The 18,072-nt window shown below is 45.4% G+C and overlaps 1 protein-coding gene across 2 annotated transcripts in view; it reads left to right on the plus strand.

Moving 5' to 3' along the window:
* Positions 1-17,301: 17,301 nt before the first annotated feature.
* The window catches only part of RBP5 (retinol binding protein 5), a 56,019-nt gene continuing 55,248 nt past the window's right edge, over positions 17,302-18,072 (plus strand). The window contains exon 1 of one of the 2 annotated variants that reach the window (XM_085619879.1): positions 17,302-17,454. In XM_085619879.1, coding sequence (XP_085476005.1) covers positions 17,364-17,454 — 91 coding nt within the window. In that variant the 5' untranslated portion in view covers positions 17,302-17,363. The remainder of the gene's footprint in view (positions 17,455-18,072) is intronic. The other variant, XM_085619880.1, reaches the window with a different exon arrangement.

Below are 18,072 nucleotides of genomic sequence, written 5' to 3' on the forward strand. Positions count from 1 at the left end.
CCCCCAACAAGGATGACCCGTCCTTTTGGATTGCGATCGCCAAAAAGCTCGAAGATACCCCTCACTCTGGCAATCTTATTGTAGGTGGTGATTTTAACTTGCCAATGGACCTCATCCTGGATAGGCATTCTGCCTTTAACTTTCGTCCCCCTAAAGCCCACAAACAAATGACTAATATGTGCTCTCTTACCCATCTTCAGGATGTTTGGCGTCTTCATAATCCCACTGGTAGGGACTTTTCCTTTTTTTCTTCCCCTCATTCGTCCTTTTCACGCATTGATTATCCTTTGGTTCACTCTTCTCTGGTTCAATTTTCTTCCTCCCCGCTTATTCACCCCATTTTAGTTTCTGATCACGCCGCAGTGACATTTACTCTTACGTCCTTTGTCCCTAGGGCACGAGCTCGTTCGTGGAGACTCAACACAGAAATTTTACATGATGAGTCCTTGGTGCGAGAGTTTTCCAATGACATTGAGACTTTTTTTACTGAGAATGTTGGGTCAGTCAGTTCCCCTGTTGTTCTCTGGGACTCTTTTAAGTGTACTTTCCGGGGTCAGGTCATTAAGTGTATGTCAGGGAGGAATGCAGCCATTAAGAAGGAACTCACGGACTTAGCAGATGAGATCAAACGGCAGGAATCCCTTTTTCGTCACTCTCAGGACAAGACCTGCCTCCAGTCTATTAAGAACTTAAAGTATTCATACAATACTATAGTCACTAAGAGAGCTCATATTGGCCTGCAGGCTCAGAAATCTAAGAGATTGCTGTTAAAAAATCGTGCGGGCAAGATTCTTGCAGCCACTTTAAAGTTCCAGGAATCTTCTTGTAATACCTTCCAAATTTCTTCTATTACGGACCAGTCTGGTATGAAAAAATTTCAAACTGCAGAAATCCTTGAGGTTTTCCGTGATTTCTATAATAATTTATATACCCCTTCGGCCCAAGCTTCTTTTGAACAATGTCAGGAGTTCTTGAAGTCGGTTCCTTTGAAAGTCGTTTCGGAGGAAGATAATCAATCATTAAATGGCCCGATTACTTCTGATGAAATCATTTCCGCGATTAAAGCTACTCGGTCTGGTAAAGCTCCTGGTCCTGATGGCTATCCTATTGCGTTTTATAAAACCTTTATTCCTGTGCTTGTCCCGAAACTCCAATCCGTTTTTGATGCTTTTATTAAGGATGGTTCTGTGTCTGGTTCCGCGGCTGATGCTACTATTGTAGTTATCCCCAAAGAAGGGAAGGATCACGCAGATCCCAAAAATTTCCGTCCCATTTCCCTTCTTAACATGGAAGCCAAGATCTTTGCTAAAATTTTAGCTAAACGCTTAGAGTCCTTTATTCCTCAATTGGTTCATCCCTCCCAAACAGGTTTCGTAAAAGGACGACTTGCACGGGATAATATTCGTACTTTTTGTCATATTCTTGGTGCCGCTAAGCGATCTAATCTTCCGGCGGCTGCCTTGGCCCTTGACGCTGAAAAGGCCTTTGATAAGGTATCTTGGCCTTTTCTAAGAGCTGTTCTATGTGCACATAATCTTGGGGATTCCTTTATTCGTATTGTTATGTCTCTTTATTCCCGACCTAGGGCTAATATACGGGTGAATGGAGCTACGTCTTCTTTTTTTAACCTTTGTCAGGGCACTAGACAAGGGTGTCCTTTGTCCCCTCTCTTATTTTTGTTGTCCATTGATCCTCTCCTTAGAATGATTGACTCGCATCCAGATATTAAGGGTTTCTCTTTTGGGTCTCATCAGTTAAAAACTGCTGCATATGCAGATGATGTTCTCATTTTTTCTGATGATATTGAACTGGCCATCCCTGCTATTTCGGATACGATTGCTCGTTTTTCAAAAGTTTCAGGTTATACTCTGAACAAGGATAAGACGGAGATGTTTCCTTTAAATGCTTACTGCTTCTCCTCTCATATGGGTTCGGTTGGCTTTAAATGGCAATCTAAACAGCTAAAATATCTGGGCATCTTCTTTTGTTCCACCCTATATGCTACGGCTACTTATAACGAAGCCCAAACTATTCTTAAGGTGAGACGTCTCTTAGAAAATTGGTCTCCGAAACATATTTCTTGGTGGGGCCGTATGCAGACTCTTAAAATTATGATCACTCCTATTATTAATTTTGTTTCCTCTATGCTTCCAGTAAGGCTTTCTGATTCCTTCTTTCATGAACTTGATTTGCTTACTTCTAAATTTTTATGGAATGATAGAAGGGCTAGGATGGCTTATAAATTTTTACGGAAATCTTATGATATGGGAGGCTGTAATTTTCCTGATTGGGGGAAGTATCAAACTGCTTTTCTTGCGTCCCAGGGTGCCCTTTGGTTTTCTTCTCCAGCTATTCATGTTCCAGCATGGTTGACAATAGAACAGGAATTGGCCTCTCCACTGCCGACTGCATCTTTTTTAACTACAAACACCCTTTCTATTCCATTCTCTCGCTCTATTATTTTAGACACTATTGCTGCGGTTCGTAAGGTGGATAAGAGAGTAGCGATTCCATTACATAAAACTAGGTGGTCGCCTATTTGGCGTAATTCTAAAATCAAAATTAATATTGACTCTGAGTTGATGTCTTACTGGGCTGGGAAAGGTGTCTCACTTGTTAAGCATCTCTATGATTCCAGCAATGATCCTTCCCCTTTCTCATCCCTTGCTCAACAATTCTCTCTATCTAATTTGGATTTTTATACTTTTCTTAAGATTAAGGTTGCACTTGCTAAAGTCCACCTTCATCCTTCTTCCCCTATGATTACGCTCTTTCAGCTTTGGATCAGATCTGGTCATGTTGCGTCGCGGATTTACAAATTTTTATCGTCCTCTACACTCCCTTCTCAAACTGTCACACAACAAAAATGGATACATCATTTTGATCATAGTGTTACTGCTCATATCTCTTCTGATACCTGGCAAGATATTGGTAAATTGTCTCTTCGTAACAAAATTGCCCCTTCTCTAATACAGTCTAAATTTTTCTCTATTAATCTTCTTCATTGGACTCCCATTCGTCTATATTCACTCAATCTCAAAGAAGACAACTTGTGCTGGAGCTGTGGGCTTCTACCAGGCGATTTTCAACATATGTTCCTTGATTGTTCCCTTCTCCACCCCTTCTGGGATTTAGTTCACAAACACCTCATGCTCATCTTTAACATCAAATTCCACCTGTCTTTTCCATTAGTTCTTTTGGGTCCGTTGGCGGCCCCAGTCCCTTTGCCCTTAGATCCCATGGAGTTACAGTTGTTGGACCTCTTGTTAACTATTGCAGTCAAAGTAATTCTCATGGAGTGGAAATCTTTTTCGTCCGTCTCTTACCATACGTGGTGGGCTTGGGTTTCCTTTCTACGAAGTGCTCATACGTCAGTGGACCATGCTCATCTCTCTCCTTCTATTTCCTCTGGTGTTTGGAAAGCCTTAGACTCGTACATGGAGTTGGCATCTGAAGGGTTGGTGGAGCAATATCCCTTAGATTTGTCTGGTTAGTGTTTTCCTGTGTGTTGGGTGATTCCTCTGGAAATCCTCTCCTCTTTCTTTTCTTCTCTCTGTCTCTCTTTTTCTTTCCTCCTCTCTTTCTTACTCTTTCCGTCTTTTCTTTTTTCCTTTCTTCTCTTTCCTCTTCCCCCTAATTTGCCATCTGTGGGTGATACTTTTGATATATATCTTTGCCAGTTATCATTTTGGGTCTTCCCTTCTTAAGTAATTTATTTATCGGATGTCTGTAAATTAATGTATGACAATGATTTGCTCTCCTATTTATTAATTCTACATTAATGTATCTATTACCTTATTGTCCGATATCAATTGTATCACTTTGGCTTGTATCTTATGCTTCATATTTGCGCTTTTAAAATAATAAAATTCTTTTGAAATCAAAAAAAAAAAAACACATAAAAGTGATGCTCCTGTGGCACAATGCCCTTGTAAATATGCCCCATTATTTATCAAACTCTCCAAGAAGACACAGCAGGGCATATTTACAAGCCCCTATCGCCACAGGAATGTAACTTTTTGTGACGTTCCTGTGGCGATATAGGCTTCACCTAAATTTAGCGCCAGCGCGGGGAGAAATGCAGGGCTGCACCATATTCTTGTAAATACGGTGCAGCCCTGCATTTCAGAAGTGGCAGAGCGCAGTGTTAAGCCAACAAGGCTAATGCCACGCTCCGTTACTTCTTTTGTAAATATGCTCCAGCATTTTCCATTAAACGATGAACCAATATGTGCGGGATATGAGAATATAAGCATTTTAGTAGTGCTTCTGGTTGCGGTAGAAGTCCGAGACCATTGATGGAATTTAAAAAATATGATTAAAAATCAGATTTAAACAAAAACTGAGAAATAAGAAAAAAGATACAAAGTCCTATCGTTAGCTAGGAATATACTGTCAGAGTCTAAAGAATGCCTCTGATATAAACGTGTATGCATGGAGGTGTTTACCCCTCCAAAATAGGTTAAGGGTTGAATTGCCCCCCTCGGTAAATGACCGTGTGTATTTCAAGTGTCCCTAATTTGTATCCCGGGGTAAACTAATGTGATGAGGGGCTAGTGGTTTGCCTTTCATCCTTCTGGGTTGGATAACAGGAAAACCAATAGTAATTGTTATTAGAAGGAAAGGGGGTCTGCGAACTAAGGGTCTTATTTACAAGCCCATTACGCCACCGGTGCATCACTTTCATTGACACACCGGCAGGGCAATGGGTTTCTCCATATTTACAAGGCCATGTAATGTCACCCTGCTTGATTTTTCATGGCCTTGTAAATATGTTTCCCTATCCCGCATAGCTCTGCGTGAAAGGGGCCTTTCATGGATGATGTCGTGGGTGGCACATTTCCAGATTTACATCATTTAGTAAACTTGGGAATACATCAGAAGAGGCACAATGAGGAGAAATACTTTCATTTATCCTTGTTTTTTCCTCTTTTTATGCGCTGCAGCATGCCTAGAAAGAGGACAAAATGAGGAGAGATGATTGTTTTGTGCAGGAAGGGACACCTTTCAAATAATCATCCCCTCAACACAGGCACCCTTGCAAAATACTGCAAGGGTGTCTGTGCTGGAGAACGGCTGCTGTTTGTGCGCCGGAGCAGGGAAGAAGGACAGGAAGATATGGTGCATTCATGCCCGTTTTTTTTGATGCAGTGTAGCAGAAAGGCTTGCTGCTCTGCCGTGCCTCAAAATATTGTAAATGAGGTCCTGAGGTGGACGGCGTAGAGGGACGAATTGGCGAAAGAAGTTTGACCTGTGCTGGCCTGTGCAGAGGCTGCTCGTGTAAAGACAGCATCTTGTCTGTGCCGGGAAAGGGTGGGGTCATCACAATGGGAGGCAGACAGAGCTATTCGCCCAGGGCCCGCTCTTTATAGGGCCCCTTGCTGCCATGCCTGAACCTATTTATCTCAAAAGCTGGCTTACCTTGCATTTGATATATTCCCAATATTGCAGATAACCTTAGCCACCAATAGGTGTCGCCATAAAACCAAAGAAAGCCCCCCACATCACTTAATTACGCGCGAGTTCCACACATCCTCCTGGCGAGGCTGAGTAGGGGTGTGTGTAGGCAGAGGGGGGCGTTTGCTGGGTGAGGGATTCTTGGGGAGAGGAGTGCTCCTGAAAGAATAATGTGGCCATATTACCTCTGCCTCTTTTTCATCCCATGGACCCATTCTACACCTAACCAGTCCATAGATCCAGTAGTTCTTCCACACGTCGACCACTACCCTCCCACTGCTTCTTTGTTTTATGGCACTTCACCTGGTTATTTGCAAAATAAAAAAGAGCATCAATTTGTTTCAGACTTGGCGAGTTCCATCACTGATCTCTTAAAGCTGATAATGCATCATATTTCTATTAATATACCATTCCTCCTCCCACCTCTAGAATCTAAACATGTTCCAGGCCATTTGTTGTAATCTGGTGCCCTCTAGTGGCCAATTTTGGTAATGCTACAAGGTCTGTATTTCTTGGCATTTTTATGCAAAGAATTAATTGCAAAGCTGTGTGCCTGATATAAAGCAGACGAGAGAAAGAGATACCTATCTAGTTCCTGAAATGCACAATGTTAAATAAGAAAAGCTGAGATCAATCCTGGCTTCCCCCACATGACCAAATTATGTGATTCTAGGCACATTTTTATTTCGCTGAGCCTTCTTTTCGTTCATTATAACATATATGAGCACCTCAAGTACATTGGTTTAGAATATGCTCTGCATAAAAACCTCTTGTTAGATTTATTAAACTATAATGTTGCTCTTGTTTTTGATTTAATAGACTATAATGTTGGTCTGACGTTAATAAAAGTCTAGGCCACATATATGGTACATATGACAGCTGTCTAGCTTCTTAGATCACTAATGGCATTCTCATCAGGGAGGGCGCAGGAATGTTTCTAAGTTCATGTTTAAAAACTGTCACTTTTAATGCATATCTGACATACGAAGTGGAAGTGCTGCTGCATGTTAAAGAAGTACACTTTTTATGTCTCACCTAACAGGCAGCGCAAACTGGCTCGTTGCGCAATAACTATTATAGGCTTACCAAGAACTTACAGGGACTTACAGGCCACCCATTGCTTACCATCCTTTGTCTTTATTCTCACTTTCACTGCTTGCTTCTTATTTAATGTCTTTCCTTGTCCCATTTTGTATTTGTTCCTCTCCTAGATCACAGCCTGAATATTTTCACTGCTCACTTTTAGGAAGCTTTTTTTATTCTTGATTAGGCACTTCATGAGAGTGAATGTGTTTTCCAGCTCTCTCCATTGTGTGCACCCCTGACTAATGACTGCCCCGGCGCTACATGTTGCTCTCTCACGTGTGTGCTGCTCACTCCCTTTCGCTTGTGTACTCCTTCCTCATGTACCATGCTCTGTGTTGTTCTCTCACAAGTATGCTGCTACCTTTCCCTACCTTGTCATTTGAGATGTCATCAGTGATGTCATCAGTGATGTCACTGACCATGTCATCATGATGTAATATGTGAGATCATAAGCAGTGCAGTGCTGGCGTGAGTTATAGTTAGCCCAGCTAACTATAACTGCTGAATTTCTCTGGTTATGTACGAGCGAAACCTGAGCCTAATTAGAACGTCTCTGTAACCTTTGTTTTTTTCAGCAAATTTCTAAGGTTTTTTTCAAATCAATTTTCTAACTATAACGTCCCTATAACCTTTGTTTTTTTCAGTGAATTCCTAAGGTTTTTTAAATGCTAATGTCCCTGTAAACTTTGGCTTTTTCAGCAAATTTCTATGGTTTATTAACTAGTAGTTGCGTTTGCAGAGTGGTGGATAAAGGGGGCTGGGCCTCTGACCAACTCTCAGGAATCCTGCTGTGTAGGACTTACAAGAGGTACCAGGAGGGCTTCCTGGCCCCCAAGGTCACTCTGGAGTAAAATGGACTTGAGCCCCCAACAAGTAGTGCACCACGAGCCTTGTTTGCAGAGTGGTGGAGAAAGGGTGTGTGGCCTCCGAAGACCTCTTAGCAATCTCACTGTGTGGGACTAATTGGAGATAACAGGAGGGGTAGGTACCCCTCCTTTTACCTCCTCTAAGTCCCACACAGCAGGATTACTGAGACCTGGTAGAATGCCACGCCCCCTTTCTCCAACACTCTGCAACCGCGCCTCTTGGCACACTATTAGTAGGGGGGTGAACTCCCCTTGGCTATTGAGTGTCCCTGGGGGCAAACTACCCCTCCTGTTACCTCCTGCAAGTCCCACACAGTGGGTTTGGTGAGAGGTTTGCGGTGGCCATGCCCCCTTTCTCCACCACTCTGCAAATGTGCCTCATAGCGCACTACTAGTTGGGAGATGAAGTCCCCTTGGCTCTTTAGGGTCCTTGGGGGCCAGCCAGCCCTCCTGTTACCTCCAATAAGACCCACACAGCTGGATTGCTGAGAGGTAGTCAGAGGCCGCGCACCCTTACTCCACCACTCTGCAAATGCACCTCCTGGCGCGCTGCTACTCGGGTGAAGAAGTCCACTTTAGTCCTGGGGCCCTCAGGAGGTAACGGTACCTCATCCCCTCACCAGCAGTGTGCCGAGACGCACGTTTGCAGAGTGCTGGAGTGGCAAGTTGCTCACTTTTTCATTTTATTTTTTATTTTTTAGGAAGGGGGGCCATGTGGTCCCCCTTCCCTGGACCATTTTGGGCCTCGGAGACCCCATCCCTTGGGGCCTAAATCTTTAAAAAATAAAATTATACAATTATATAATTAAAGGGAGGGGGCCAAGCAGCCTCCCTCCTGGGCCATTTTCAGCCCTTGGGACGCCATGCCCCGGGATCTGCCCTTTTAAAAAAATAAAAACCCATAAAAAAGGTAGGGGTGCATCCCCTTCTCGGGCCATTTTCGGCCCCAGGGACCCCATCCCCCAGGACCTGCCCCTTTTTTTACCATTGTTTTTTAAAAAGCAATGGAAGGGGCCGTGCAGCTCCCCTCTCGGGCAGATTTCGACCTTGGGGACCGGACCGCAGGTGGAGCCTGAAGGCCCCCGGGGTCTCTGCCGGCTGCCTGCCTGCCAGCATTGCTTTGAAGCACCAGGGAGATACTAACATGCAGCTCCCTGGATCTCAAAGCAATTTGTCTGTTTCCCTGCTCACTTGACAGCAGGCAGGGTAACAGACATGCTCAGCTTTCAGGAAGCAGAGCACTGTATCCTATGGCTTGGCGGGAGTGGTGCCGTAGCAAACTGCAATGTTCCAGGGAGGGTACCCCGGTACATTGCTGGAGCCGGCTCTGGGGGGCCAAAAATGCTGCTCCCTGGATTTGGGAGCAGTCATTTCATCTGTTTTCCTGCCTTCTTGACAGCGGGCAAGGAAACAGATGAAAAGTCTGCTCTCAGCCGGCGGGAGCAGTCTTCTTGCTCCTGCCTGCTAAGAGTGGACTTACTGTTTGCTCTCACTTGGTGGGAGCTGTCAAAGCTCCAGACAAGGGAGAGCAAACAGCTATGTCCCAGGGGTGGTCACACCCGGGACATAGGGAGCCGGACCTGGTGGGGTGGTGGTGCCCAGGGACATAGCTGTTTTCATCTGTTTTCCTGCCCGCTTTCAAGAAGGCAGGAAAACAGATTAAATGATTGCAGGGAGGTCAGGGTATTCCTACCCTGCCCCCTTCTCTTTTTTTAACGTTTTTGTTTAGAAGTCGGCCAAGTCCTAAACAGGGGTGAAACCCCGAAACCGGTCCTAGGATGCTTGTTTCCAGTCCAGGGAGGACCTGGCCTGGCAGTTCGGGCTGGACTGTTCCCATGGGGCACAGGGTCAAGACTGATTTGCATATGGCTGGGTCCAAACTGGAATGGCATGGTGAGCAAAAAAACGATGGATTTAGGCCCAGATCTCTGTACTGGGGTGAATGAATGACATTGTTCTGTATTCTGTCCATCAACAGTTCTTTTTGCAAGTATAGTGCAGCACCCACTCTGCCTTCCACTAAAGTGGCAAAGTAAGTGTGAGAAGTTGGCCTGGCATATGCTGTCTCCTAGTTATAGGGGACACCTTGCACCAGTCCAATTCGAATCTTATTGATGATAGGTTTAAGACAACCTTTAAAGAAAGCTATCCTAGTGGTAGCTGTGGAGAGCAGCCTTCAGGCTAAGTCTTGAAGGAGTGTTAAGCTTATTGTTTTACCATAGATAACCTCTTGAATGACCAAATGAAAGAGTAGTCCACACAGGTATATATATAAAATATATGTATTTATTCTAAACAGAATCCCACAATTCTCTTTATGAGGCTGAGGCAAAGTTACAATTCAAACAAGCATTGATAGATACAATAAAATAGCACTGGAATCATAGGGCCCCAGGGGGGGACCAAACCATATATTAAAAAAGTGGTATAAGAACCACGACAATTCTACAGACAATGCCTAGGGCATTTAGGATCGCTGGCCCCTTAAGAATCCACCCCAGGTTATGAGGAAGGGGACCCACGGGAGGCGCGTGCAGTGGAAATAGCTGCTATCGGGATCTCAATTAAAGCCTATGGAGAATGTCGCGGTTTGATTTAAACAGATTAAAGTCACTTCTAGCATGAGTACAAAGTTAAAACTTTAGAGTTAAGCTTTTGAAGAGCCCACTACCACGAGAGTACCGAGGTACCACTGTTACCTGCCCCAGGGAAGCCGGGTGCATAGGTCGATTTCAATGTCGGGTTGCGGGCTGATTTTAAATGGGAAAATGTTCAAAAGTGCTGCTAGCCAAAAGCGTTGATGATGCCGTGAAGATTGAAGTTGTAGATCTTGTAGAGAAGAACCTGAAAGCAGAGGGGACAGAGTCTGGGTCACGGCACAGTGACCAGGGAGCTCAAAGCAAAGAGCCCTTCAATGTTGGGTGCTTCAAGTGGAAAGAGGTGTAGCTTGGATCTGCAGCCACGGGATCCGGGAGGCTTCAAGGAAGGCCAGCTTCGGGAGGGCAACTGTCCCACATCGGATGAGGGTCGCTGCAGTGTTAGTGTCCGGATTGGATCCACTAAGCTTTGGCAACCGCAACCCACACAAGATAAACAAATCAGCTACTGGTGCAGACCCACAAGGTCTGTGAGAGGTCTCCTTTGGAGAGACTGTAGAGCAGGCCTGGAGCAACCAGAGGAACTCTTAGATGTTGAGATTGTCCTCCGCTCGGGCCCACAAGTTGAGAGACAAGGGACCACGGAAGGCAGCAAAATGGAGTGCGTAAAAGGGAGCCCACGGGCCACCGGAGGGGGCTAGGGCACTGATCTTTGGCACAAATGCTGCGTGGTGGTTGGCTCAATAATGGACCAAAGCACAACTTCCCCACTGGTCAGGGTTGTGTGCTATGCAAGAGGTGGCCGGTGTCCTGGGGTATTGGGAATCTCGGCACCCACGCGGTCCATGGTGCTCAGGTTTGCTGTGCACACTCACTGGCCTCTGGGATGCTTAGGAAACCCACCTCAAGGGTTCTGGAAGTCAATGAAGTTCATGAGAGCAGCGAAGTTCCAACTGGGTCACTTGCAGTATTTCAGGTGCCTGCCAAGCAGGGGGATAACTCCTTTATCCCAAGGGAGATTTCTTCAGTCAGCTGGGCAGCAGCTTGTCGAAGGTCAAGTCTGTAAAGTCCAAGATTAATCTGAGGCTCTGGGGCCACGTTATTCACCTTTATCCCCAAGATTAGGGGAGTGTCCAGAGTAGTGTCCACCAATGTGAGGTGAGGCGGGAAAGGGTGGCTACACCCTCTCCCCTTTGTGTGTTTCCCGCCTGGGCGATGGGCAGGATGCCCCTGAACTGGTTCCAGGCGGTGGTTGCAGAATGTAGGCGCTGTAGCTGCTTACGTGCAAATCTGAAAGGCATCTTTGGTGCACCCACCCTGTTCCAATCCACATATCCTGTCTGGGGAGATGCTAGCAGCTCCCTGCCACAGGAGCCCTATTGTCCAGCTGGCGAGGCTGGGGTTTCCCCCAGCAACAGCCAGCCTGAGTCGTGTGTGTGGCGGGTAGTAGCCATTTTGTACTACATGTGCACTTTTAAATTGGTGTCCGAATTCTGCCGCTTTTCCCATATCGCCTCTCTAGCAGGGGGGAATCATGCCCTCATGCCCATGGCTGGACTGGGGGTAGGATTCCTACATGTTTGACACCAAACACGATATGGTTCTGTGTAGCCATTCTCAAGTTATCACGCTATCGCAATAGACGTATAATGCGGTCAAGAGTATATGGTATGGCTACACTACAAACAACCCAGCAATGATTTTACGAGGGTTGCAGAGAGGCCCTACTCAGGTAGGGGTCCCCCCTCACACATACCTCAGCACCCTGTCCTGTAGGATTAGCAAGGCCTGCTCTAGGGGTGACCAATGAGAGTACATGTGTTGTAATGGGGTGGGATATAGGGTACCTATATCCCTGTAAGGGGTGCTAGCCCCACCTTACCAAGACTACAGTAGTGGTCTGGTGGTGTCAGTTTGTATGGCTGTCCCAGGGTGGCACAATAAGTGCTGCAGCCCTGGTAGGCCTACTGAGGGACCCATGCCCTGGGTACCTAGGGTACCATCTACAAGGGACTGTCAGGGCATCCTCAGCATCCAATTGGTTTGTACCTAGGGTACTCACATCAGTTTTAAGGAGAAAGCAGATAGGCTGGGGTCCTGGATAGCCAGACTAGTCAAAAACCACTCGAATACCAGGCAAAAAGTTGGGGGCAACCATTAGTCAGATTCCACCTTCCTACAGTAAGCATGACTACAAATGTACAACGAGCAGCCTGGCTGTGCAGGTTTAACTGAGACCGGCCTACTCCTTCCTTTTAAAAATGTATGTCAGCCCTAAGTAGTGTTATTGCCCATAAGGCATGGTCTTTAAAAGTAGGACATGTAAACGTTTAATGTTAAACATGTGAAGAAACCCTAAAAGCTATTTCCACAGAAGCACGGTTAGCTGTTCCATACCAAAGCACTGGGGCATAATAAGATTTATAAATATTATCTCTGCCTAGGAAACACCTACACATTTGACTTTTGGACTTTTTGAAATATTATTACAATACCAATTCACTGATGAAGTCGGATTTGTATTAAATGCTTTTGAAAAATTACTTTTTAAAGGTTACATTTGCCGTGCCAGAAGTACCTGGAAACAAAATCTGCATTTTGTTGAGGATGGGGGTGGATGTAATGAATCTGTGCTGTCATATTAGATGGCCATTATATTGTGATATTTTCCTCTTTTAGATTATCTTTGCCAAAGGTTTTGCTCATATGTCATTTTACTTTGCATGGATAAATGTAAACAACCTTTCAATCTTATTAGTGTGTTAATAGTAGTTAAAGCCTTCTATAGAATTTAATAACTTCTATTAATTGGCCATTGTACCAACTAAAAAGGAAAGGTGAATACAGAGGGAAAGACAATGCCCAGCCCCTAAAATCGAACAACATGTGACCAATAAGACACTTAGGGGCATATTTATGAGAACTTAGAGTTGCTCTTGCACCATGCAATGTGATGCATGAGCGACACAAATAACAAATTAGGTTTATGAAGTCACGCAAGGCCATCTTGCATGGCCCTGCATGGCTGTGGGCAGGGTGCAGTGTATGCTAAAGGTAGGACATGCCCTCGTGTGTGTGGCATGTCCTGATAGGGAATTACGGCCAATTTCGTTTTTCGCTATTGCAAGGCTACCTGTTCCCCATAGGAAAGAATGAGGAGTTTGTTTATAACATCTTATAAACATAACTGGCCCGGGGAATTAGGTAGAAAAATAAATTTTAGTATGCCTGAACTCAGAATCTAAAGATGAATTTTTTAGTGAATGTGATTTTTACATTCTGTGTTTAAAAATACCACTTTTAGAAAGTAGGTATTTTCTTGCTCAGTCATCCCGCGTGCCTCTGCTGGAATGTGGATTGCCTGTCTGGGTTTTGGATGACAGAATGATGGGGAGCAGGAGTGGCCCCAGATAGTCTAGGTGCGTCAGAAAAGGGCTGAATAGACCTGGGCTGCAATTGGGGAAGAGGGAGGAGATTTCCTTGCACTTCAAAGGGCCTGGTCTGCCTCTGACCATGCCGTCTCCACCTCCTCCCAGGAAGTCACACCAGAGAAGGCAGAACTGGTTCTGGCTGAGCACAGACACACTCTGCCTAAGAGATCAAAGGATTTGGGGATATAAATACTGAGGCTCAGACCCCCAAACTTTAGAACTCTTTTCGACCAAGAAGACTGCCAAGAAGAAGAGCTGGAGAAGCTGTGAGGAGGGACAACCACTTTGCTGTGTGCTTTGCTGTGTTGGCCTGCAGTGGCTACTTCTGTTTTGCACTGCCCAAAGGACTGGACTGAACTTTCTGCAATCCTCTTTTGTGAGTTTCTCCAAGGGCTGGAGGTAGAGCTTGCCCCCTGTTCAAGAAGTCTCAGGAACAGCAAAGACTTCAAGTTCTTCTGCCCTCAGCACTGGCGACTGTGTGTTTTGTGCTGCAAAAAGCAACCCGACGCCGTCTACGACGCCACTGCCGACATCGTGTCCTGAAGGCACTGCACAGGGCCCCGCCGCAACGCCGTACCGCACCCTGGTCTCACAGACGACGCCTGCTGATGCCGCCGCCGTACCGCTGCTCACACTGTAACCTGTGGGCACCGCACTCTGCACAGCCTCGCTTCACGATGATGCCTTGGTATCCCCGCTGCCGCCGCTCCATGCCGAAATCTACGCTGCTGCTTGCACCGTGGTTCGAGGACATCACTCGTAAAGTTACACGACGCACCGCCCTCTTCCTGCACCACAGCCTTGGCCTACTGACGCCGGCACCATCGACTCCAGACAACCACGCTTAAGCAACTACGATGCCGCTGCTTGCACCGCGACCTGCCAGCACCGCGACGAGCACCACATTCACTTTGCAACGCGCCCCTGGTCTTACCGACGACGCCATCTGACGCTGCCACCGAGCTGCTGCTCGCACCGCGACCTGAGGGCACTGCACGCCGCACTGCTCCACTTTGCACTGCAGCACCCGACGCCTGTCGACATCAGTGCTCCTGACTTCAACCGAGAGGAGTTCGATCTGCAACGCGTGTGACTTCGAAGGCCCCGACGACTCCTGCACCGACCTCCGGAACCGATGCCTGTGGACACCATGCTTTCGGAAGCTCTACGAGAGGTCGCTGACGCCCTGTATTTCTAAAAGGTACTGTTTGCTGGTCTTCCTGACACCTTAGCTGGTCTTGTCTTAAGTATATAAAAATATAGGATATTTTTCTAAACTGGTGTGGTGTCCTTTTGTAGTGCTTACACTGTATTACTGTTGGTTAGGTGCAAATGCTTTACACACTGCCTCTAAGATAAGCCTGACTGCTCGTGCCAAGCTACCAAGGGGGATAGCTGGGGTTATTTTAGGAGTGTAACTCCCTTATCCTGACTAGAGTGGTGGTTTTTGCTCGGCTTTGGCACATGCCCTAGCCTACCAAAAATCCCATTTCTAACACATACATTCCCAGATGTATGAGAGCAGGTAAACCTGGTAATACACCAAAAAGATACGCCTCCCTAGGAAAGGCGTAATGAGTAGAAATACCTTCATTTCTCTTTGTTTTTTTTCCTTTTTCTATGTGCGCTGCATTCTGCAGCACATACAGAAAGACAAAAAAGCCTGTCAGGGTTGTTTCTGTGCAGGAAGGTGCCCAATTTCTGCACAAAAACAATCTGCATGCAACGCAGGGTCCAGTGCACTATGGTGCAAGGCTGCCTGCATTGGCGCTAGGAAGCCCATTGTGTGCCGGCTCAGGAGAAAGGACAGGAATGCACAATTTTGCCTTAAATACGACAAATTCCTGCCCTTTCCCAGTGATGCAGCACAGCGCACAAAGGTGACTTGCTGTGCTGTGCCACCGTTTCATAAATATGGCCCTTAATAACCATTTCCCTTATTCTCCCGTCACAGGAAAATAGACCAACTGTCCTCTTCTGACCCCTGTCCCTGCTATAAAGTCATATTGAACTCAGAATACAGATGTAGAGTATTCAGCATGATTATTTTAAGTGTTCTGATTGGCCGAGCCAATCTCGACATGTCATACAGGCTGCTAATTGTAATCATTTGACTTTCTATACCTTAATACCTAATGTATTTGCACTTATTTGGCAAATAAAGTAAAAGAAATGCAACACAAATAAAATGTTTGGAGCTTCAATAGTCTGATGTAGGTTTCAGCAAAAGGCAATGCTTGGCACACCGAAGTGGCTGACTCATTGGTTGCAAAACTGATCACAATGGCAATAAATCATCTTCAGAGTCGATGGCACTGGATGTTCTCATTGAGCGGTCTGCAGGGGGTGTGCCCTTAACAAAGAAATATGCTGATTCAGGGTTCTGACTGGAGGCAGTGGACATAATGTGCAAACAGCCACAAGCGCTTATTTTCCATGGGAACCACATTTCGCGTTACGCCTATTGCGTAAGATCTCCAAGTGTTATCTTGGCTCTGCCTTTTTTAACCACTTCTTTTCCATCCTGAGTTGCACTGAATAGAGACAATTTTTGAGGGATTATAGAAATCCTTCATGAAGAAAAGACTGTGAAGTTTGGGGAATGTGCAGGAGAATGTTTTGAAAGAGTTTCAGAAAAGCAATACAGACTCCTGTGCGACAATCAAAAATCCTGTTAGATCTATCCCATGTTGCTTAATATTGAGACGAAGCATCCCTCTGTTAGTGAGCTGCATTCATTAAAAAAACTTTAGAGGCACTCGTGCAGAGAATAAGAAACGTTGGAGAGATTTCTAGAATGATTTGGAAACATCAAACGTTTATAGACAATCTTTGAGCATAAAGGAGTCTCCGAGAACATTAGAGACAATTGTCGGGTGGAGTGACACACCATGATCTTTGGAGACAACTATTGGTTGGACAGGATGCTCCAAGAACTGGTGGTAATAACTCAGAAGGTAGGAAAGCCAAAGACCTTTAGAGATAATCATCAGGATGACAATATAATCTAAGAACTTTGAAGTCAATCGTTAGGTGGAATGCACACTCCAGTATGTTTAGAGACAAAGCATCAGGTCAAAAGGGATTTCCCACAATTTGGAGCCATCATCGTGTGGATTGGATATTCCAAAAACTTTGAATTGTTGAGTGGACACAGTACTCCAAGAACTTCAGAGACCATTATTTCATGGCTGGGATATGCCAAGAACTTTAGAGGAAATTGTCAAATGTCTAACTATCTCCAAGACTTTGGAGACCATCGTTGAGTGGACACAATCCTCATTGAGAGGATAGAAGACCCCAAAAGGTTTAGTGGCCTTCATCTGTAAGTTTCAGTCATTATAGGATGTTCTTGAGGGGACAGGCTTACATTTGGAGCCGAAAAGCAACTGTATGGTTGTTTTTTAGGTCAGGATATCACAAGAGGGACTCAAATCAGGGAAGTAGATTTTATTTGAAAAGGCGCCATTATGCTGTTAGCAGGTAACCCCGCACCGGGCAGACAGGGTGCACAGACTAAAATGGACTGTTAGGTCAGGAAAGAGCGCCAGGTTCCAGCAAAGGCTTCTTCTGTTAGGCTGACTGTCACCCCTCCTGCTGATTACACAGAAAAAAAGGAAAAAGACAAATTATAATAAAATTACTTTATTACCATTTTATCATTCCTTTGCCAGCCTGAGCTGGTTGTGAGGGTGGGGTCATGGCTGCTGACTTGCAGCATGGGAGAAGGAGTGGTGCACAAGTTTAAAGAGTGCATGTTACTTTGACCGTCTGTCTTGCGACAGCCAGCCTGACGTGCAGACTTTTAACCTCTCCAACCGAGGTGTCTTAAACAGCTGGGCAGAAAGCAAGCACAGGCCTCCAGTGCCTTTGGAGCACTGAGACAGCGAACTGCATCCGATCGTGGTGCTTATCATATCAAGAGCATGAGAGCAGTATTTGGACTGATTAGGGGAGTTGGCTGGGGCCCATGCTGGACGCCGAGCAGCACACCAGGACCAGAGCACGTGCAGCAAGGTAACTGAGTGCTTAGTTTAGATCTATTCAATGTACACTACATCGCCAACATGCATTACAATAATTTTTTTAAGTTAAACATTCTAACCTTAAACTGTAATGTAACATATTTCGGCAATTTAGTTAGTGTTTATTGAATACCAAGGTTTAATTTTCCCTGAGTTGGCACAGCACCTTTTTAACACATTTGGTCACTCACCACTTTCAGTTAATGACAGCCGCCACTGTCAACTTCTGCTTAGGATGACCTTTAGGTTGGAAAGAAGGCTGTTCGCTTGAAGAAAGTTTGGAGGTGTTCGGTGAGCCAGGAAGGCACTGATATGCCAACAGATGTGGGAGGGAAGGATAAGAGACTTAACTCTGTTAGCTTATCATCTTAGGCATTTAGCTGTCCAGTGAGGAATATATTGTACCTATATGTGTTGCATATTCATTCTTGGACATTAGTGAAGCAGCCTTTCTGCAACAAAAGCTGTGTCCACGTGCTGTGTGATGTGTCATGCCAAAAGGAAGGCATCTGGACTTTAACACATTGAACTCTTGACCACAATATCCATTCCCCCGTAAAGATTAACAGGCTCATTCCAAGAGCCTTGGCAAGTGTAAAAATGGGTGAAT

This window comes from Triturus cristatus, chromosome 7 (genome assembly GCF_964204655.1).
Source record: "Triturus cristatus chromosome 7, aTriCri1.1, whole genome shotgun sequence".
Classification (NCBI taxonomy): domain Eukaryota; kingdom Metazoa; phylum Chordata; class Amphibia; order Caudata; family Salamandridae; genus Triturus; species Triturus cristatus.